The following is a 20,770-nucleotide window of genomic DNA, read 5'->3' on the forward strand; positions in this document are numbered from 1 at the left end:
TACACAGTATATCGCAGTAGATCGCAGTAGATCGCAGTATATATATACCAGTACCGGTACAACCAGCGGAGCCAATAATAGATGATGTTATACAGAAAACCGGAAATCAGCATACCCTGCTCTACTCCATAGTCCGTATCTACTCCGAGTTCTTGGTTGTTGGTACATATGGAGAATGGAGCAAGTGTTTTAGCAGATCAGTAGGGATCTTCTATTGACGTCATTAACCGCTTCCCCTGGACACAGACGCAGATCGACACTCCCGACTACTGCAAAAGATGTCATCTCTGAGAGGTATTTCCAGGCAGGTTGATTGGATGCTTGACATGTTATCTGCCATTATCAGGCATCCTACGCTGACCTCTATCTTGGTAACAGGCTGTTATCTCACAGGTCACTAGACTAGAGGTACATCATCTACCTTGCAGCCAGATGCATTTTCCGGCCTGTTGCTAGCAGCATAGGATGCCTGGTTGGTTATACAACATTCCGAATAGCTTCATAATAGCTCGGATAGGTAAGAGGGGACCTGACCTGTCATACCTCGTAATAAGCCCTGCAGTACAGGTTGCCTTCTCTCTGTCTGTGATACGAGTACGGCCCTCGACAAATTTACGACAGAGCTGAATGATAAAATCTGGCAGACTATGCGATAATAGTGAACATGGATTGCATCACTATGTCTACTACACAATAACTGATCGTCTAGCACTTCGATTTGAGGGTTTATTATGTTCACAAGTCAGCAACCTAGCCCCTCCTGTATGTCGCACGGACATAGGTCCATATCAACTATCTCCGCAGTAACTCCGCAGTCAGCGTAAGCACCCCGTCTTCAGCCATGTATTTAATCCTTGACCCGCAGGCTACTTGTTTGATCTTCCCTTGAATGATCTCAAGCCGGAGTTGATCGAGAGTCAACAACATGCATCTCATCCTCACCGGCGCCACGGGCCTAGTTGGCTCCGGCGTCCTCGACGCAATGCTGGCGATGAAAGAAGTCACCAAAATATCCATCCTCAGCCGACGACCAGTGCAAATGGCCGAGGACGCCCATGACCCCCGAGTGCAGGTCATCCTCCACCAGGGCTTTGAAGCCTACGACCCTAAAGTCCTCTCCCAGCTGCAGGGGGCAACAGGCTGCGTATGGGCACTGGGTATCAGCCAAACAAAAGTCAACAAAGAGTCTGTCTGCGCCTTGTCATTTGAGAGAAACTACTGATCCAAGAAGGGACTACATCAAAATCACCAAAACCTACGCCCTGGAAGCCGCCAAAGCTTTTCGCACTCTTCCCCCGCCAAACCAGCCCTTCCACTTCGTCTACGTCTCCGGCACAGGCGCCACCACGCAACCGGGCTTCTTCACTTCACTCTTTGCCCGCGTCAAGGGCGAGACAGAGCTGGAACTTGCAGAATTACGTCGCGCGACCCCACTGTTTAGGGCGAGTTCTGTCCGACCGGCGTTTATAGACCATGCGCACCACGAGGCCATCAAGAAGTACGTTCCGCCGCGGCCCACGTATGAGACGCTGTTTCGGCCTCTGGCGCCCGTATTCCGGGCGGCGATGCCGGGGTTGTGTAGTCCTACGGAGCAACTCGGGAGGTTTCTGACGGAGATGGCGATGGGGAGGCACGAGGATCGGTTGGTGGGGGGGAAGGATGTGCAGATGGTTGGGGAGATGCCTATACTTGAAAATATGGCGTTTCGGCGGTTAGCTGGGTTGCGTTTATGATATTACTGTTATGGTATTAGTGTGGTGGAGGGTAATTATGTGTTAAGGTTGGTTTACATGTTTACATCTGGCTTTGATCTGCCTTTAAGAGTTCACCTATGTGCAGCGCAATTGCTCTACTGCTCACTGCTCAGGAATATGGATATGGTACCATGCTTGAGGGTGGGATCAGTTCCTCTCCTAGTATCCTGAGATCTTCAAACATTTGCAATATGAACATTTATATACACGCCTATCCTCTAGTCTATCATCACGATCAATCAGTCTCGAACGCCACAACGCCATCCTCCTATGTATATGCATACTACTGCTCAACCTCACGAACAGCTCTCTCTACATCCCGAATTTTCCTCCGCTTACAGCGCAGTTTAACCATTTGATTCTTCTCCTTGATCAACAGCGCTCTCTTGCGTCGGCGACGCGGATAATTGATCGGACCTTCGGCCTCGGTGAAGATCGCCAGATCATAAATGAACGTACCAAACAGTCCACCGGTGATATCAGCAGCCCAGGGCCCCCAGATCCACCAGACATGTTTCTCGCGGAAGACCTCGCCTCCCCATCCGGCCATGAGGGCAACCAATCTCGCACCAAAGTCACGCGCGCCGTTAAAGCATCTACATGCATGGTCAGTCAATCCTCACTGAAGTCTTGAGTCTCCAAACTCACCCTCCACTATTATACCCCAGCGCGAGAACAAGCACACTAATCAATATCCCCAGGATAAACGCCTGCATGCCCCCCCCCCGGCGGCGCATTCGTATCATCCCCCAGCGCCATAATCGTGCCCACCAGAATCGCCGTCCCGACAAACTCATTGAAAAACGCCGTAACAGGGTGCGCAAAGTCCTTCGGCGCAGTAAGCAGCGCCTGCCTGGCCGGAGACTCGCCCTGCGTGACGTGGTTCGCAAGCGCAGAGTCCACAATCGCATCATGGTACAGCGCGTACGCAATCCCCCCGGCGGGAATACTGCCGACGATCTGCGCCGCGACGTAGACCATGCATTTCCTCGCTGGGAACCCCCGCCAGACAGCCATGCTGATCGTGATCGCCGGGTTCAAGTGCCCGCCTGAAACCCCGCCCGCCATGTAGATGGCGATCATGAACGCGAACCCCCACGCTGGCGCCAGCGATGAGAACGACCCCGCCTGGTTCTGCGAGGTGTATGTCTGCAGGCCTGCGCAGAGGCCGAGTGTCATGGCGACGGTTGTGCCGAGCCACTCGGCCAGCGGTTCGCGGAACCGGTGTCGGATTTCCCCCCACTTGTTGAAGAAGCCGCGTTCGTCCGGTTGGGAGACTCGGGCTTCGGGTTGGTTCTTTTCTGCGTCGAAGTCGGCATTGTGAGCCGGGTGCTCGGTTGGTGGTTCGTCTGCCGCGGGAACTTCTTCTTGGTGTGCATTGGGTCGTTTGTCTGTGGCTTTTGCGTCTTGATCGTCGCCCCTCTTCATTCCTGATCGCATAACATGAGGCAACGGTTGCGACAGACTCCAGACTGGGGCGTTTTGTGGCTGGCCATAATTGGGGTTGTAGTGCATGTAATCAGGGTGAAGATAGACACCGCCATGGTATGGCGGGGGGCGGTTTGAGCCTGTTAGGGAATACTGTTTAGGAGCATACTGGATTGCCCCACGGTCGTGGGACGGCTGCTGTATTGTTTCGTGGGATTGGCAGTGGTGGGATTGGACATCTGTTGAGATTAGGACGAGCTGTGGTGATAGAGGGGACACATACCGTTGATCTCATGCAATTGGGAATTATTTTCGCGCTCCATGACATCCTGCTGGTAGAAGCAATCTAAACACAGACTAAGGAAAATGCGAAAAGCAGCAATTGATTCACATTCGCAGACATTATATATACGGGAAGCTTGACTATTATATGCGGAGTGCCTATTACATCACAAACCCGCAAACCTGTCGGCCGCCACCAAAATTCAATTTTGGCCAACTCTCGCCAATGAATGGAATGGAGAAGTCTTCATCTAAACCCAGGCACTAGAACCATAATAATCCAGGATTAGTTGTAGGCTTGTTGGTGCTGCTCAGGTCTCTGCAGCCATTGACTTTGCACATAGGAAGCGCTCCCAGCCAATTATTTCTTCTACTTAGTACTAATGTCAGCTTGATGCCATTGATACCTGTGAAAACTGAACAAATCTAAGATCGGCAGGCAGTACCCTATGTACGCCCTGTCATTGGCGGGATCTTATATCTCAATGTCCCTGGCCACTAACAGCTCTGTGGGTTTGCCGTTGCTGCCAACTTTTTTACTCTGGGTCCGTAGCAGTTGGGTTGGTAAGAGAATCCATATCTCATTGCACAGTCCGAATGCTGTATGAACTCACGAAATCAAGACAGTCAACTGGAGTACCCTCCCTACTTCTCACTGTAGTCACAATGGCAAAATTGCCGGCGTCAGAGTATCAATGTGCCGTCTGGGACAGTTAGCATGAGTTCAACGATTTGCGATACGTTTTGCGTGCTTTGGCCCAGCGCTACCTAGAATGGATCCCAGCAGATATCCTGACAGTGGTGCTGGCCGACCTGGCGACTTGGATGACCCGGTGATGAAGTGACGCCTTACTACTATCTTATCAACCCCAACCGAGCTACATGGGAGAGCGTCGTACACCATACTGTAATGTCCTTCACGGGCCGCAATAGGAGATGCCAAGCATGGTATTATGACACAAATCTTCAATCCGGATATCACCTATTAACCTGATAGAGTTTTGCTATCCATACAGGCATTTACACGGCGTACACGTCACTATAAGGTAGTGTGCTTACCCCTGGTGTATTCTATACTGCCAAGTGGCAGTGATAATTATTTTTAGTCTGCATGAATCGGCAACTTCCTCATGAAATTTTGGCTCAGTTGCAACTACAAGACTATTGAAGGATATAACTTTATACCCGATCTATAGACAGGCCGCCAGTAACAGGTGCTTTACCTGGCTATCGCTACAAACAGAAGGAGGCCTGTAGGGGTAGGAGGTATGTATATCCAAAGTCTACTCCGTATGCAAAGAGACAACCCAAATCATTTGTGGTGGTTTCTACGGCGCCTCTTTCTTACGTCTTCCAGGATAAACATCCATTGCCATAGCAGCAATAACACACTGTGGGATCCAGTTCATGCAGTGCTACTTATCAAGCCTCGCGCAGATGGATTCAGTCATCCTTTAAGCGACATACGACCCGAGGTCGCTTGAAATCCAGACAGAGAACTTGACTACAATCGACCGTTCACTTATGGAGATGGTAGATCTACAGAAAGCAACCGCGTGGATTATGACTTTTGTAAGTGACACGAGCATAGATATATGTGACTATCGCAGCAGACATATATTACTCCGCATAGCTCTAAACCCATCTTCATCCCTTCTATGATGTAATGTCGGAGTCCAATTAACAGTCTGTAAAGCGCTCCCTTCGTCTCCAGAATGTAGCTTTATTCTTCAGCTCATGTCTCACTTTCAGCCATTCTCGGGCGTTCCTACAGCCGCTCTGCATACCACAATGTTGTTGCTAGGAATGCTCAAGGGGTGTAATCCACCCACAAAGACTATCAGTCAGCCTCCATTATAATTCATTGGACAGACTCAGAGCGGCCTATTCTGCTCATCCTCATCTTCGTATGCAGAAAATACAAAACTCCAGACCTCACTCCTCATTGCCTAATTTTAGTACATTGTATACTGCTTCGACCGCATATCCAGGATGACATATCATTAAAATGAACACTAATATTATATCATACACGCCTCTTCAATATATATAGCGAGGTTCCCTCTAAGGTTTTCTGCATCTGGATGGATTAGGTAAGGGCAGGGGAGTCGCAGCAAAACACACTAATGACGTGTGAGCAACACGAAAATCTGCTACAATAATCCACCTTGTCCGACACGTAGGGCCAACTGCATATGCAGCCTGTGCAAGAAAATGGACACCCTTCCTACGGAAACTATCCTCATCATCGGTAGCTATGTCTCTGACGTAGGCGACAGACTCTGATTGCTTCAAGTATGCCGACATTGGCGAGCGCTGTTCTTCGAGCTCGCATACAGCCATGTGAATATCGTGGGACCTCAAATCCAGCCCCTGACGAGAGTGATACTAGCCAGGCCGCGGATGGGAATGGCTATCCGTAAGCTATCAGTCGGTTGGTGGCATTCATACATCGATTAACTCCCGCAGCAAAGGGAAAGTGATGCTGGTAGGGCAAATCAGCCGATCGCCGCTGGAGCAGGAGCACTGGACCGTCGGTCTCCGAGCTGGGAATCAGGAAGCATGGCTTGCTCTTCTTCTTGCCTCGAGCCGAATTTCACCACGCTCTCAGGGCGATACTGTGCCGATGCGCCGAGAGTGACGCTGGTTGTTGCGCCGGCTGCACGCAAGGAACCACCTTTTGACACCAGGCCGATGCTGCAGCGCTTGAAGACGCTTCATATCATCTCTAATGATGTGAGGGATGTCTATTCGCACTGGCAGTTTCCGCCATTCTTCCACCTGCCATCGCTTAGGAATGTGAACATGGGCACCGTGAAAGAATACAAAGGATGGACTAGACTGAACCACCCGGCTGTGTCTTCCACGTCGGGAAAGTCGCCGGTGGCGTCACTGGTTCTGGAATCTCACTGCAATGGAAGAGATGGAGTGGCAGAGTTTATCACCTCGTGTGCCAACCTGAAAGAATTCAGATACCAGCATGACGACGATGAGGACTGGGCGCAGACATGCAAAAACTTCCAACCCCAGAAGATCTACAAGGCGCTGCTGACACAGAAGCATAGCCTCGAGGTCCTCCATCTGAGCCACAATGTCCAGGTGAGCAGGTTTCCGTCAGATGACAAGGATGAAAACGGCCCAGTACCCCTTGATCTGATCACTGGCGGAGCTCAGAAACCTACAGGATATTCGTATCCGCATCGATAACCTACCAATTTTCATTATCTCGATAAACATAAATCTGTCGTGTTCAGAGACACTCTACCTTCCAGCTTGAGGTCGCTGCATGTATCCGGATGCTAACCAGAACACTGCCCTGTGCTCGTGCCGAATCTGCAAGGAGTGGTCTGCTAACCTAGAACACATCTGTAATTCTGTATTTTTTCTGGGCTATGTGAGAAAGTATCTGAAGAGCAGATCCGAGGTATCTATCCACATGAGACCCCAGACCCAGTGTTTGTGCCTGTGGAGATGTGTGACCAAGCAGGTGTAGAATTCGAATTGAAGCTGGGTGGGGGTGTGTACCATCATGGTTGACACACCACCATTTTCTTTCCCGCGACTGAATTAGACATCCTACTTTTCGTTGGGTTCAACAGTGATATCACCTCTTGATCAGAAACAGAACAACAATGGACGCTGTCCAGCCAGAGTAAGATGCGCGGAAGACTAGCCCTAAAGAGCAATGCCAGTATCATCGCGTAAGACATGCAAACGTCCTCGAATTAGTTAGTCTCGCGCAGTTGTAGGGATCGGATTGTTCGTCGCCAATGACAGTGCGGCGCATGGTTGGGTTAATCGACCTCGGGGCTCGGATATACGCCTGAGCTCGGGTTTGTAATCTTTGGCCTCACTTTAAGTGAGTAATACTACAATGCATGGCAATTTGGTAGTGGGTGATTCAGATATAAATACGGCTGATGGCATTGCACTCGGTTGTTCCCTATTCTCTAATCAGCAGAAATTCCATCATTTCTATCTACACCCTTAAGACCGCATCCTCTGTTTCTCAATCCACCGGACTATTCCCTAAGCTTGTCAAAATGGCACCTACCAACGCAGCTGCCTGGCTTTCTGAGGAAAAGAAGCATCCTTTTGAAATAAAGGAATCACCCCTCGGCAAGCCAGAGGCCAACGAAATCCTAATCCGCAACCATGCTCTCGCCATCAACCCGATCGATGGATTGATTCAAACGAAGGCCTTCTTCCCCTTGCACTACCCGATTATTCTTGGCCAGGATGTAGCCGGGGAGGTGATTTCTATCGGCGACAAGGTCACTCGATTCAAACCCGGAGATCGCGTCCTAGGCCATGCCGTCGGGCTCATGGCCGGACGCAACGAGGCCTGCGGTTTCCAGACCTACACTATCCTACAAGACAACCTCGCCTGTGAGATACCAGAAAACATTTCCTACGAACAGGCTGTCGTCGTACCCCTGTGTCTCTCCACAGCTGCGTCTGGAATGTTCCAAGAGGACTTCCTCCATCTAAACCTCCCCACCGAGCCACGCACCGCGTCCACCGGACAGACACTGCTAGTCTGGGGCGGTGCATCCAGCGTCGGCAGCAATGCCATCCAGCTGGCTGTTGCTGCAGGTTACGAGGTAATCACCACCGCATCGCCGAAGAACTTCGACTACGTCCGACGGCTCGGGGCTAGTCTTCCCTTCGATCACGGTAGTCCAACTGTCACCGAGGACATTGCGGAAGCAACTAAGAACAAGGTTCTGGCCGGCGCAATCGACTGTATTGGGACTACTACAACGGCAACGTGCGTCGATATTGTGCGCAGATCACAGGGGAAGAAGTTTGTCGCTACAGTCAAGGGCGGGTTTGCGCCGCCGACAGATGGGATTCAGGTGAAACATATCTTCGGGACTACGCTCAAGGACAATTTCGTCGGGAAAGCCGTGTACAAGGAGTTTCTTCCGCGCGCCCTGCAGTCAGGAGCCTTTCTGCCTTCTCCTGAACCTCTAGTTGTGGGGACGGGTCTAGAGAAAGTGCAGGAGGCGGTGGATTTGTATTGGAAGGGGGGAATTTCCGCGAAGAAGCTGGTTGTTCTGCTATAGCCTGTTGAATGTGTCTTATGAGTAGTTAGAGTGAAGAACTTGGGTTTATCTGTTTCACGATAATTCATCCATATGCCACTGGCATGATCATGGGCTCGGGCTCGGAGTTACCGCAATAAAACCGAAGCTCCACGATCTGCTTGAGTAAGCAGGCAGCAGCAAGCAAAGTAAGCATTATAAATCTGATGGAACACGAATGGATTTGGTTCTCTGCCGTGATCCGCTGCATCATCCATCAGAAATGGTCTACCTCGGCCCCTCGCGAGGATGCGAAACATGCAAACGGCGGAGGAAGAAGGTTGGTCACGCTCCCACCCATAGCTGATGGCAGAGCTGATTCCATCCAGTGCGATAAAACTCGGCCGGTCAGTATTACACTCTCCTCCACTTTCAGTATACCTGCAAGTTGTTAACCGCGGAGCAGTCATGCCTACGATGCCAAAAGTCAAACCGCACCTGCGCAGGCTACCAAGAACAAGCCAGCAAGACCCTAATCTTCCAGCGGAACTACACCCAAAGCGCAAGTGCCAATGATTCTCGGGCTGTAAAACCCCTGGCACGAAAGTGTAGTCTACCAGTTCGAAAACCATATCCTGGTACAGATATCCTACCGGATGATGCTGTTCCAAAAGAATCGAGTCAGGAGGATGTAGCCGAGTATGCAGTGCGGGGATTCTTCTACGAGTTCCCTATTTCATCACCGGATAACATTGGCATCAGCGCATCTGTTGGCTTTTTGAAGGATCTTGAACTGTATGTCCGGCGGGACGGGCTGGGTTCGAACCTTGCAAAGGCCTGCTTGATGATTAGCTGTGCAAACTATGCTAGGAAGCTTTATCGCCCGTCTTTCATCACCAAGGCAGAGATAGTGTATCACGAGCTGCTGCGGTATCTGGCAGAGGAGATTGCAAGGGTAGGATACGTGGGAAAGAGGCCGGATCTTATTCAGTTGGCCTGGCTGATGGGCCTTTACGAGGTATTATGCCCTTGTACCTTGGCTGTAGCCATTGTTGACAGGACAGGTTGTCATGGCTGATGAAACACGCCTTGAACGAATTGTCATGCATGTTAAAGGGATAGCGGGGATGTTGCAAATCCAGAACTCGCCATCGGGCTTTGTCCGTGGAGTATTCTCCGGTAGCTTTCTCGGCCCCGGAGCGCAGATGCAAGTAAGTGGATGCACGTATTGAGCCTACGAAGCTGATAACCTAGGATCCGGGTCTTTTGCGCTTGCCACATTCGGCGAATACCGTAACATATCTACACAATATCATGCTTGACATACTCTCCCTGAGGACGGAAGCTGAACATGGCCTGGCGGATTCAATATTGACAGCAACGCATCAATATGCCCTTCTACAGCGTGCATCTATACTCGATAACCGCTTAGCACAGTGGGAGGACCGAGTTGCGCCAGAGAACAAACCTATCACAATAGCCCATATGCCACCGGGCAGTGACCCCTATATTGAAGTCGGACATTGGCCCGGCCCATTGCATATGTACACAGACCTTCGCGCGGCAGCCCTCCTTAACATCAGTCGCGTTGCGCGATGCTACCTCCTTGACATCATTCTCAGGCTCAAGGATATGCAGGCTGACACCGGCAACGATGATAAAGAGAGAGCAACTGCTGTCCAGCTCATTCAGGACTTTACCTCCTCAATCCCGTATCACCTAGTTGAGGACTTGCATTCATTCTCCATGAGTGTCCAGCGCGGCAATCCCATTGAGCCGCCTGGAAGAGCAGTTGGAGGATTACTGCTGATGTATCCCCTGTACATTGCTTCGCAGCTATCTATTGTGTCGGTACAGTTTCAGGACTACTTCAAACGGTGTCTAGTCTGGATTGGACAAAACACGGGAGTTGGATATGCTTCTCTGTTGGCTAAGGTGAGATATACTGTCACAGGTCACAGTCTCTGTTATGCTAATGGACAGTCAAAGGCCCATTTCAATATTCAAGATCTAACTGCAGGATGCATCATTGTGTATGGCGGATTGCTATAAGGCATCAAACTCGTTTACTGTGAATGCGGGCTTGCCTGTAGCTTCAAAAAAGCTCAAGATGGATATGGATCATGTTTTTATCATTACACGAGGATTCTTCATCTTTCCGTTTCCTATCGGATGCATGATCCGTACGTCAAGCATGTCAAGACAAACATCCATCCAGAAACACCGCAATACATGTAGCATTATCCCTCCGCTCACCCTGTGTAACGCCCCGGACAAGCTCGTCGGCCACCTGCTGCACCCCCAGTCCTCCCTCATGCCGTGTTTTGATTTCATTGATGATGACACTATCCTTCAGCACGTTGGTCACACCATCTGTCGTCAAAGCCAGGATATACCGACGGTCCTGCCGCAGATCTACCCGGATGATAGACGGCTCAGAAGACACAAAGCTGCCCTGTTCGATCGACGGCGTCATGGCGGCTATTTCCTGGCCTGCAGTGCTGGGGCCCATAGTATCATTGTTCAGTGGGTTCTTGTACTGCAGATCTCCAAGAGCGCGCGACATGTTCAAAGCTCCTGCTTCCATTAGTTTTGTCACCAGCAATACAACGCAACATACCTATCCGGGCAGTTTCCGACGCATAGTTGACTACTCCCCCCGCATCTTCGATTCTCTCCTTCTCCTTCGGATTTTCGGGTTTGTGGTCTTGCGTCAAGCGATGCTGCACACTTAGCTTTTATCTCCTGTGCTCCGAGTGGGCACATACCGCAGTCTCCAATTGTCCGGTTATATCGCACTCGCCCATGAGGACATGCTAATCACCCAGGTTGCCTACCACCATCACACCGTTATTAAGATTGACAATCACCACCGAGACCGTCGATCCCGAAATCGCGAATTTGTCCTCCCCCTCTTGACACTCCTCAAGAAGCGTTTCCTCTTCTTTTTGGATGGCTTGTCGGATTGCGTCCTCAAAGCGACCGGCTTGTAGTGCGTCGCCTTCGAAGAGGAGCTCACTGATGTGTCGCTTTGCGTGTTGTGCGACCTTCCTGGAGCCACTGACTCTCATTAGTGTGGTTCTAACTAACAATAATGAAAGGGGTCTGTCTTACTGTCCGTCGAAGACCGCAAAAATGGCTAGTTCATCATGAATAGTCATCTTGGGAATCTCTTGCGGAGGAGTTATCATGTATTGATCCTGCTGCGAGGGTCGTGTTCCTTGCGCCTACTGCCGTTAATATATCAACAGGCTACGTACTTCCCGAGCGACTTACACTGGCGCCTCCTACTCCTCGGAGTTTGATGGCATGTTTGGATGACGGTGCATGTGCAGGGGAACTCATGTTGTGTTTGTTAATTGGAATCCCTGTGTAGTACAATCATATCCGACTAGATTCTACTATTCAAATGTACTACAGCATGACTATTTATGAAGCTGACGCTTGAGTGGACGTGGTTGATGACATCACAGTCTACTTCTTTGTAGAATCAAGCTTCGGCTTCGCAGATCCCTGGCTTTTAGCCTTTTGCATTGGACTTGGGGAGCGCATGTTGGTCTATGATTTGAGTCTGGGATAGCGAGACTGACAGTATTAAAGATCCGTGTTTTATGAGGGACTATATTATAAGATATTGTAGCATCGATCTATTCCCTGGGTGTGGACGACGGCTTTAATAGAGTCAATGAACTGCCAAGATATGGCGTCACTTTTACCACATCCGTAGACCAGCAGAGATCTGACATCCGCAGAGCTACTAGGAGCTGCTAGAAAGTGTTAAAGCTATCTATCTGTTTAGACGGATAGCCACCTTTCTCTGTCGGTATGCCGCTCAATAAATAGTGCATACAGTTGGTGTTGAGGAATGTTAAGTATCACAAGATTGCGACTGCTACTATCTCATGGTGACGGCAGCGAATGCTGGAAATGACATCCTCCTATCCTGAGTGATGGATACTGGCAGTGACGATGTGACCAGTCAGATCAGCTGGATGTCTAAGCTGTCACTGTCTCATCATGACATCGCAGCTCCAGTTATATAGTCCAATCGTGCCTGTCAGAAGTAACTGACAACCCATACAAAATGGCTGTTCCCCTTCGACTCCTACGCCCCATCCCACTCTCCGTCCCCATTTTTAGGTTCCAATTCCTCCCCATCGCAGCAAGAAGCGTTTCTACCTCTCCCATCCAAATGATCGGACGAATCACCGACACGGTCAAGCAGGATCACCGCGAGATCGAAGCCTGCTACCAGAGGATCATCAACGCAAAGGACCGTGATGAGCAGACTCGGTATCAGAATCTGTTTACCTGGGAGCTAGCCCGGCACTCCATCGGCGAGGAACTAGTCGTCTATCCTGCGTTTGAGAAACATCTCCCAGATGGAATTTCCATAGCAGAGAAGGACAGGAGGGAGCACCAAACTGTATTCTGTCGCCTGGAACCACCAGTGATCGAAACTGACAACCACAGGTGAAAGAAAAGCTCAAGAAATTCCAAAACTTGGACCCCTCCAACGCCGACTTCATTCCCACCATCAAATCCCTGATGGCTGATCTGGCAGAGCACATCAAGGAAGAAGAAACAAACGACCTGGTCAAGCTGGACCAGGCGCTGTCCCACGACGACAGCGTCAGTCTCTCCAAGAGCTTCGACCGGACCAAGATTTTTGTGCCGACGCGCTCCCATCCCAGTGCGCCCAACAAGCCTCCCTACGAGACGGCTGTGGGATTGTTGACTGCTCCAATTGACCAGCTGGCGGATCTGTTCCGCAAATGGCCGCATGAAGGGCAACAATCGCCTATGGGTCATGAGCGACCAATGGGTCATTAGTGTTTGTAATCATATTAATTTATTTGCCATTAGTTCCTGTACGAGTCTAGGTTGTACGCCGTAGAACAGGACATATCTATCTTAGATCGACTGGTCACAGGGAGGTGTAATTGTGGCTAGATCTAGACTAAGCCAGACATCGGCATCATAGATCACTTGGACGTCATTGGGAGATAATACCATATTCCCAGATGCGGGAAACAAGATCTGAAGCCAAGTTTCCGGAAACGTGCATGGTCAAGGTAACTCAATCAGACGGTGATAGCACAATGACGCGGTATACACTAGCTATGCACTAGCCCTAGTATAAACAGCACAACCTCACCCATCCAGCAGCTATACTCCAAAACTGCCAGCAATTGCATCGACACGAATTGACGAGAGCTGACAAAGATCAGTCAAATGCTGAAATGTCCCGCACAGTTTGCATCACCGCTGTAGACGGCCACACGGGCTTCCTCATCGCCGAGCTACTCCTCACAAACGAGACCTTCAAATCCCACATCAAGTCCGTCGCAGGTCTCACTTTGCACCCCCACGCAGCAAAATGCAAGGAGCTCGCCAAGCTGGGCGTCAAGATCGTCCCACACGAGCCGGGCCGTCTGAAGCACACCGTCCAGACCCTGCAGCAGATCGGCGCCGAGGCCATGTGCCTGATTCCGCCCGCGCATAAGGAAAAATTCGACATCACGATGGAGATGATCGAAGCGGCGAAGAAGGCCAACGTCGCCAATGTCTGCTTCGTTAGCTCGGCCGGCTGCGATCTCGCTGAGAGAGACAAGCAGCCTCATCTCCGGAGCTTTATTGACCTGGAGGCAGCTTTTATGGCCTCCAAGGGCGATTCTTCTACCCAGACGGGACACTCGCCAGTTGTTGTTAGGTATTCTCCACCCTCTCTTTATCCTTGTCTTTTTGCGAGACAATGGGCAATCTGACGTATGTAGGGCTGGCTTCTACGCCGAGAATCTTCTGCTGTACTCGGAGCAGGCGCAGACCGAGGGGATCCTCCCAATTCCCATCGGGCAGAACCACAAATTCGCTCCTATCGCGTTGGGTGTATGTCGCACCCCACGTCAGAGAGATCAAGCTGACCAAATAGGACGTTGCACAAGTTGTCGCACATGTCCTCTGCGGCAAAGGCGAACATGGCTTCGCTGATGAGCACCGCGGCCAACTGATGGTTCTAACCGGTATGCGCTCAATACGCTAGATTGAACGCAGGCAAGCTAACAGCGCAGGACCATTGCTCACAACCGGTGACGAACTCGCCAGCGCAGCCAGCCAGGCACTTGGCACGGACCTCAAATTTGAAGATATCTCGGAGTGAGATCTTTTCAACCACCTAACAGTGATTGGCTAACAGTCCCAGGGCCGAGGCAAAGAAGGTCCTGCATGCGCAGTCGGAGAGCGACGCGTCCGAGCTACAGTATCTGCTCGAGTACTACTCCCTCGTCCGTGAGGGCAAGACCAACTACATATCCACCACGGCGTTCCACGATGTGACGGGCAGCCATCCGCAGGAGCCGGTGGAATTCTTCAAGGTGTATGCCGAGAGCTTCCGTCCTAAGCACGTCAACAAGAAGAGGAAAATGAGCAAGTAATTCGTGTCTGTGACACATGGAAAGTAAATCATGTATACTACCTAGTTGTTCTCAATAGCTTCTGCTTCTGCACCATTATTTTTCATGTTCATTGCTCTTTGTCTCAGGACTCAGTAACCTTTCCTGCACTGTAATCCCTTCATCTATAATCCTCACCCTCTTCCCAGCCACCTTGCTCACCCAGTCCTTCCCATCTTCATCCAAAAGCACCAAATCCAACGACCTCCCCACAGCCGTCTTCCCAAAAACCCCTTCAACCGACTACTCCTCGTCCGCCGCATACATCCTAGATCAACCAAGCCCGCCACAATCCCCAACGTCGCAGCCAGGACCACAATCCCCGAAACCGCATACGGAAGTCTATACCATATTCGCCTCTCAATCACCGTACTGAGGGCGCGGTAGAGACACGCGAGTGGAAGTCTACGCCTTGGAGGTTTTGGCCTGTGGAGACTGTCCTGTTTCAGATCGTCTAAAGTGGGACTATGCAGATGGACGTACACACCAGCAGATGATTGAGTTCTCCTCAGTCAGGAGAGCAATGAGGATAAGTGGCAGAGACAGCGAGCGGAGTAATGTAGGACGAACACACCCGCGGTAACTAAGCCAGAGGCCTCTGCAACCGTGAGACTGGTCGTTCTCTGTCTTATTAGCTCTCCAGAGCAACATCGTTAGATAGACTACAATACGTAGCCTGAAGGCTGCGGCGGACTGAATGTACAAAACCAGCCCCCAGCTTTCCTTACTGTTATCTGCTTGGATTACCTATAGCCACTATTTCCATAATTAACTATAATCCAATGTATACTCTTTAGTATCAACATCGATGCCAAATGGCATTCAACGGAATGTGATATCCATACTAGGTGATATTCAATACTAATGCTAGACGAGCATTCGACACCAGTACTAGGCGGAATCTAATATCCATTATGGAGTACAACCTTGCGCAAGGCTGCAAAGGTTGACCACCAAGGCAAAAGACCCACTATGATCAGTCCGGTCAATCATATATAGCTCCCATATACAAAGTATATACCTTTAAGCCTAATTAAATGGCATTCAATATCGATACTAGCTGATATTCGATATCCTTACTAAAAGGGAATCTAATACCCTAGAATCATAGGAGTTATAAGGGAAGAATCATCTCGATTCGAAGTGAGTATAAAAGAGTGGAGTTATATATACTTCTATGTTAACCTCTGATAGCTACTAATTACCTGTTCAACCCTCAAAATATTAAATTAACTTTGACTGGTCGTGGGTTGGGTTTGGGTACCCACTCTACCCATATTACTTTAATATACTCCGTAATGTGTACAGAATTGATGTATTGAACCCCAGCCTATATCACTTTGATTAGGCGGGAGGGTAGTTCTACCACCATTAGGCGACCTATACCTATATAGGTTTAATACTAAGATCCCATATCCATGCAGGTTGGCTCAGGGTCAATCGAAACCCACCCACAGTGCGGGTTGTTCAACCCTCTGTATATTTAGATTGATGCTTTAGATATAGATTAAAATGACTATAATTACTATATTTCTCTATATGCATGCTGGATAGGCCCAAGATAGGGAGTGAGTGTGGTAGGAGGTTAATCATGGTAAAATAACATTTGGCGGTTTTGTACAGGGTAGAAGGCTAGCTTATTTGAGGCATCACCACGAACACTGGCTGGCTGGCTCGTGGACAATTAAACAATAAAACTAAATTACTTCCTCTTGGCAGTGGAAAATGGCCTCTTCCTACTGGTGAATGAAATGATCACCTCGTATTCAGCCGCATTGGTAAACTACAACTGGAAGCCATCACTGTTCTTGTCAGGAGACAATCTCCACTCGAGCCTACAGTAAAACCTCGTTCTAATGAGATTTTCCTTGTCCGAATCAACTTTCTATATATCGCTTGATACGATGAGTCATGTTTATTTGGCTCTACCGCCTATATAAATCTTGTTATATCAAGGGGGCTTTACTCTGTATGTAGGAGAAAGACGGACATCTACCCTAAATAGGATCCTATAAACAAGTACATGCATTTGCTGACGTATTTACTAGTTCTTAATATAATGAGAACCTTGTTAAAACGAGAAATCTAGCCTGTCTGAATTGTCTTATTATAACGAGGCTTTAGTGTATTACAACCCCACTCCAGCCACGACCACTCCCATACACATACCCACACCCATCAACGCGCCACTAATGCCCGTCGCGAGAGCCGCATTCGTGCTCTGGTCTGGTCTGGTCTCGACGACGCGGTTGCAGTCGCAATAATAGTAGAGCCAGAACCCAAACATTACCGATGCCGTGCCCAATCCCTGCGTAGACGCAGACACAGACACGGTCCCATTATTCCCACCCGGCAATGCAGTCGCAAGCGCAGGATCCGGCGTGATAGCGCTCGCACCCTACTATTTGTTGGGGACTACGTCGTAGCCATCGCCAGCGTCATCGATGCAGGGAATCGCGCAGTCCCCGCCCCAACGAACACCGCCTCTGGAAAACTGGTTCTTCACGCCCGAGGAGCACAAGCCCAGGCAATCTTCTCCCTGGGAGTATTGGCAAGCTGAGATGCGGCCCTGGGATTCTATTGGGGGCTGTTAGAGAGCCATTGAATCAAGGAACCGTTCACGGAACTCACGCCATGTATTGAGAACGATTTGATAGCCGTTGTGGTAGAAGATATACTGGGGGTTGCACAGCCCCTCGAAGGGACATTTCTCTGTGTCTGGAATACCACTCCAGGCAACTCTGTCCGTTGCCGTATACTGCACGCTGTAGACACCAATAGCAGAATCACCCTGATCACCCTCGAAGAAATGGATCGGGGGGGCAGTGTGCTCAGGGTCAATCCATCCGACACTGCAAGCGCGGGCAGCGGTTAGCACATTCAAGGCCAGGGAAAGAGAAATGAAACCAACATATCATCCATTGCGGTAAGCCGCAACTAATCACTCACTTTTTGTGTACCTCAGATGTAGGATTACCATGGTCCCTTGCATAAGTTCGGAACTCTTCGTTCCCCCCGCCTTGAGTGCTGAAATACGCACGGCAGTTCTCCTTCCTCGTCCAGATGGTATCATCCGATGTAAAAAGCTCCAGGAGTTGGTCCGTAATTTTTTCAACAGTCTTGAGACCGAACATGGATGCGACGAAAACTCCGAGGAGCCCAAAGGCCTGGTATACACGCTTGTCGTGCTGGCCATGCACGGTAAGGCTCCTCGACCGCTCTACAGGGAGCGTCTCGCCCGTGTTCAGCATCCTAATCACCTCATTGTGCACTTCATGCAGTTCGGACAGGCGCGCAGGGTCCGTAATCAGGTTGCCGCCCAAAGGCCCAGTGGAGTTGCCCCATTCTTGCGGTATAGCCGAAGAGACTTGAGCCAGCGGCGAAAGAGCTAGAAGCAGGTTGAGGAATCTCATATTGTGATGACAGCACGAAGCTCTGTTATTTGGATACAGCTGAGAGCATCAACAATGGTCCCTCCATCTTCACGGGCAGCTCCCCCTTTTTATGTGTGACCCCTGGGCTGAAATGATGAAGTGTCCAGCCGTTGAGCTGGACGGGAGCTGAAGAGAGTCATGAGCAGCCAAGCCTTTAGACTGATCTATCACATTTAATCCATTGGCCCTTGTTAATCGGTAATGCTTATTGTTTCCCCTGGCCCTCAAATACCCACATCCTGCGCGGGGCGTAGGCAGGAATACTCAATTGATAGTGGGATTCCCAAGAAAAAGGGCATCGCCGGTGCCAAGCCTCGCTCCTTGGCGTGCAGTCTGGAATATTTCAGCCAAGACTTCATCTCGTCTCAAAATACGAGATTTATTGCTGATTAGTGATATTCGTTTGCATCAGCAATAGTACTGTGGTACGTGCTCGGCTAGGAGATGGTTGCGTGATCAAGAGGTAAGCATAGAGCTCAGCGCCTAAACTGGGGTCTTTTTCTAAACTATGTCAGACTGTGAGCCCCTTCAACTGGATTATTAAATTACTCACTGAAATGACAGTCCATCTACTAATCACAAAGCAGATCCCTGGTAATTTATAACTCGTACTGTCTTATACTTGCTTTCTCCGCTTCAACTCCAGCAGCCGGTGAGCCGCCAAATCATTGACCACTTTATTCGCCAGCTTCTCAAAATCCACCTCGCCGTCACCACACTCATCGACGGCCGACTGAAGAGCCTCGCACTCCCAGCAGAGACAAATATGATAGTCCATGCCAAAATAGTCTCTGAACAGCAACGACGTCTCGTCCGACTGCGTCCGGAGCACCCCCCCGGGGATGGTATCGTCGTGGTTGATGAACCTGCCCGCCAGTTTCTTCATACTGGCTTTGTACATACTCGCCGAGCATTGGTGGGTATGCCACACCAGATCGATGTCCAGCGTTGGCACAAGAGTTGTTCCCGGACGGAGTTTGAATAGCTGTAAGAAGTACTCGTAGCGGGTGATTGCTCTGGACAGCGTCCCGTGCACGCCGGGACTGCGGATCCACAGATATCCAACCATCTTGTCGACGAAGACGCGTTGGCGCTCGATTGCATCGAATAGGTAGGCTCCGTATGGGCCCGGATGGGCGGCTGCATAGCAGGATGTGATGAAGGCGCTGTGTGGTAGCTCCTCTTTCTTTTCCAGATACAGACTGTCCAGTTTGTTTAGGTAAGGGCGATGATTAGGGGATGAGTCCCGGTACGCGAGAAGCAGAGAGGCATAGGGCCCAGGCTTTGGACTCAAAAGGTAGGCCAGCAGGTCTGCTTCCTGGCCAGTTAGGCTTGTAAAGCTCTGCGCTGCGTCGGAGGGCAGACTGAAACTCCAGTCTTTGTCATTGATGCATTCGTGCTAACCAGTCAGCTTGGACTAACGCTCGAAGGAATAACTTACAATCTGCCTCCATGGGAATACCACCCGCCGCATATGCTTGATCCCACCGTTCTTGCAATATTTCCTCAACCATGCTGGGTTCAGCAGGGCAGAATGCCACGCGATGAGCACATCTACTCATTAGCTGTTGCTCTGGAATAGACGAATGACATACCTAGTGGAGGGCAGGTCGGTAACTCAAGGACTTCATTCTTATTCGATGTTAACGTCTGTTCCATCTTCTTCAGCCAGAGAAAGAATCGGGCGACTCCCAGCTTGACATAAAACGGCCATTTGGCCTGCCGTTTCTGCGCAAACCTAGGATCCTTTACCTCGATTCTTTTCTGGGAATACCGTTGTCGCACTGTCCGCTTCTCCGGCTTAATATCGAGGATCGCGTCCAGGTCCTTCGAATTGAGGACCTCCCGGCGGATATGGTTGATCGCCTGCAACAGTTCCAAGTGCGCGGCACATTGAGCCATGTTTGGGAGGGATATAACATCAGTCGGCAGAATTGGATCCTTGAAGATCCTTGGATCAGGAACTTGTATGCTTTCATTGATATCGCGCAAATCATTCATTCGAGCTCTGTCAGACTTCAACAGCGCATTGAAAGACCCGGCGCTGCTATGCAGCTCGGTTTGCGATGCAGTGCATAGGACGGCCATTTCGAATGCGATCTGATGTGCAAGACCGAGATTACTGGTTCCGCGTCCACTCTTAAGTATCCCACGGCAGATGTCTGCTCAGATCGATCAACGGTCAGTCGACACATTGAGCCTTGCCAAGCGTGGGGCGCAGCTTGCTAATCATTCGATGTGCTTAAATCCGCCGTGGTGCCCCAATACGAACATCGCAGCCCCCAGGCTCCGATAGGCACACGTGAACTGCAACGGGCGCAAGGCTGATTGTCCGTGTTGCCCGAATACGTGGATCTGATGCATCAGAGGCTATATAAAGTCATATTCATCCC

The 20,770-nt window shown here is 50.1% G+C and overlaps 10 protein-coding genes across 10 annotated transcripts; 6 read left to right on the forward strand and 4 right to left on the reverse strand.

Moving 5' to 3' along the window:
- The first annotated feature begins 177 nt into the window (after positions 1-177).
- Positions 178-1,994, forward strand: AFUA_4G00670 (putative nucleoside-diphosphate-sugar epimerases). The gene is made up of 2 exons (XM_741296.2): positions 178-1,185; positions 1,232-1,994. The coding sequence occupies exons 1-2, from the start codon at positions 926-928 to the stop codon at positions 1,731-1,733; spliced, it is 762 nt and encodes a 253-aa protein (XP_746389.1). The 5' UTR covers positions 178-925; the 3' UTR covers positions 1,734-1,994.
- Positions 1,995-2,037: 43 nt separating this feature from the next.
- On the reverse strand, positions 2,038-3,534 carry AFUA_4G00680 (uncharacterized protein; the record flags this gene model as incomplete). The annotated part of the gene is made up of 4 exons (XM_077804497.1): positions 3,466-3,534; positions 2,674-3,421; positions 2,403-2,618; positions 2,038-2,350 (listed from the first exon to the last, which is right to left on the reverse strand). Exons 1-4 carry the CDS (start codon positions 3,503-3,505, stop codon positions 2,038-2,040), a joined length of 1,317 nt encoding a protein of 438 aa, XP_077660645.1. The 5' UTR covers positions 3,506-3,534.
- A 2,492-nt stretch (positions 3,535-6,026) lies between these two features.
- Positions 6,027-6,671, forward strand: AFUA_4G00690 (uncharacterized protein; the record flags this gene model as incomplete). The annotated part of the gene is made up of 1 exon (XM_741294.1): positions 6,027-6,671. One exon carries the CDS (start codon positions 6,027-6,029, stop codon positions 6,669-6,671), a length of 645 nt encoding a protein of 214 aa, XP_746387.1.
- A 106-nt stretch (positions 6,672-6,777) lies between these two features.
- On the forward strand, positions 6,778-8,647 carry AFUA_4G00700 (zinc-binding alcohol dehydrogenase family protein). Its single transcript, XM_741293.2, has one exon. It carries the CDS (start codon positions 7,385-7,387, stop codon positions 8,531-8,533), a length of 1,149 nt encoding a protein of 382 aa, XP_746386.1. The 5' UTR covers positions 6,778-7,384; the 3' UTR covers positions 8,534-8,647.
- Positions 8,648-8,732: 85 nt separating this feature from the next.
- On the forward strand, positions 8,733-10,543 carry AFUA_4G00710 (Zn(II)2Cys6 transcription factor domain-containing protein; the record flags this gene model as incomplete). Its single annotated transcript, XM_077804498.1, has 6 exons — positions 8,733-8,831; positions 8,881-8,898; positions 8,958-9,509; positions 9,556-9,702; positions 9,746-10,426; positions 10,481-10,543. The coding sequence occupies exons 1-6, from the start codon at positions 8,775-8,777 to the stop codon at positions 10,541-10,543; spliced, it is 1,518 nt and encodes a 505-aa protein (XP_077660646.1). The 5' UTR covers positions 8,733-8,774.
- A 145-nt stretch (positions 10,544-10,688) lies between these two features.
- Positions 10,689-11,562, reverse strand: ptcH (PP2C family serine/threonine-protein phosphatase; the record flags this gene model as incomplete). The annotated part of the gene is made up of 3 exons (XM_741291.1): positions 10,689-11,068; positions 11,112-11,214; positions 11,329-11,562. The coding sequence occupies 3 exons, from the start codon at positions 11,560-11,562 to the stop codon at positions 10,689-10,691; spliced, it is 717 nt and encodes a 238-aa protein (XP_746384.1).
- Positions 11,563-12,575: 1,013 nt separating this feature from the next.
- Positions 12,576-13,324, forward strand: AFUA_4G00730 (HHE domain protein; the record flags this gene model as incomplete). The annotated part of the gene is made up of 2 exons (XM_741290.1): positions 12,576-12,917; positions 12,965-13,324. The coding sequence occupies 2 exons, from the start codon at positions 12,576-12,578 to the stop codon at positions 13,322-13,324; spliced, it is 702 nt and encodes a 233-aa protein (XP_746383.1).
- A 410-nt stretch (positions 13,325-13,734) lies between these two features.
- Positions 13,735-15,330, forward strand: AFUA_4G00740 (SDR family oxidoreductase; the record flags this gene model as incomplete). The annotated part of the gene is made up of 4 exons (XM_741289.1): positions 13,735-14,204; positions 14,269-14,373; positions 14,694-14,921; positions 15,093-15,330. The coding sequence occupies 4 exons, from the start codon at positions 13,735-13,737 to the stop codon at positions 15,328-15,330; spliced, it is 1,041 nt and encodes a 346-aa protein (XP_746382.1).
- A 2,014-nt stretch (positions 15,331-17,344) lies between these two features.
- On the reverse strand, positions 17,345-18,356 carry AFUA_4G00750 (uncharacterized protein; the record flags this gene model as incomplete). The annotated part of the gene is made up of 3 exons (XM_741288.1): positions 17,345-17,520; positions 17,575-17,795; positions 17,893-18,356. 3 exons carry the CDS (start codon positions 18,354-18,356, stop codon positions 17,345-17,347), a joined length of 861 nt encoding a protein of 286 aa, XP_746381.1.
- Positions 18,357-18,993: 637 nt separating this feature from the next.
- AFUA_4G00760 (uncharacterized protein) lies at positions 18,994-20,465 on the reverse strand (the record flags this gene model as incomplete). Its single annotated transcript, XM_741287.1, has 3 exons — positions 18,994-19,719; positions 19,819-19,931; positions 19,973-20,465. The coding sequence occupies 3 exons, from the start codon at positions 20,463-20,465 to the stop codon at positions 18,994-18,996; spliced, it is 1,332 nt and encodes a 443-aa protein (XP_746380.1).
- Positions 20,466-20,770: the final 305 nt, after the last annotated feature.

The sequence above is a fragment of the Aspergillus fumigatus genome, chromosome 4 (genome assembly GCF_000002655.1).
Source record: "Aspergillus fumigatus Af293 chromosome 4, whole genome shotgun sequence".
NCBI lineage: Eukaryota > Fungi > Ascomycota > Eurotiomycetes > Eurotiales > Aspergillaceae > Aspergillus > Aspergillus fumigatus.

Bases quoted from the DNA above. Each gene is read 5' to 3' on its own strand.
- AFUA_4G00670 (XM_741296.2), top strand. From the start codon at position 926: ATGCATCTCATCCTCACCGGCGCCACGGGCCTAGTTGGCTCCGGCGTC. The intron at 1,186-1,231 runs GTCTGTCTGCGC...TGATCCAAGAAG, and splicing joins CAAACAAAAGTCAACAAAGA to GGACTACATCAAAATCACCA.
- AFUA_4G00700 (XM_741293.2), top strand. From the start codon at position 7,385: ATGGCATTGCACTCGGTTGTTCCCTATTCTCTAATCAGCAGAAATTCC.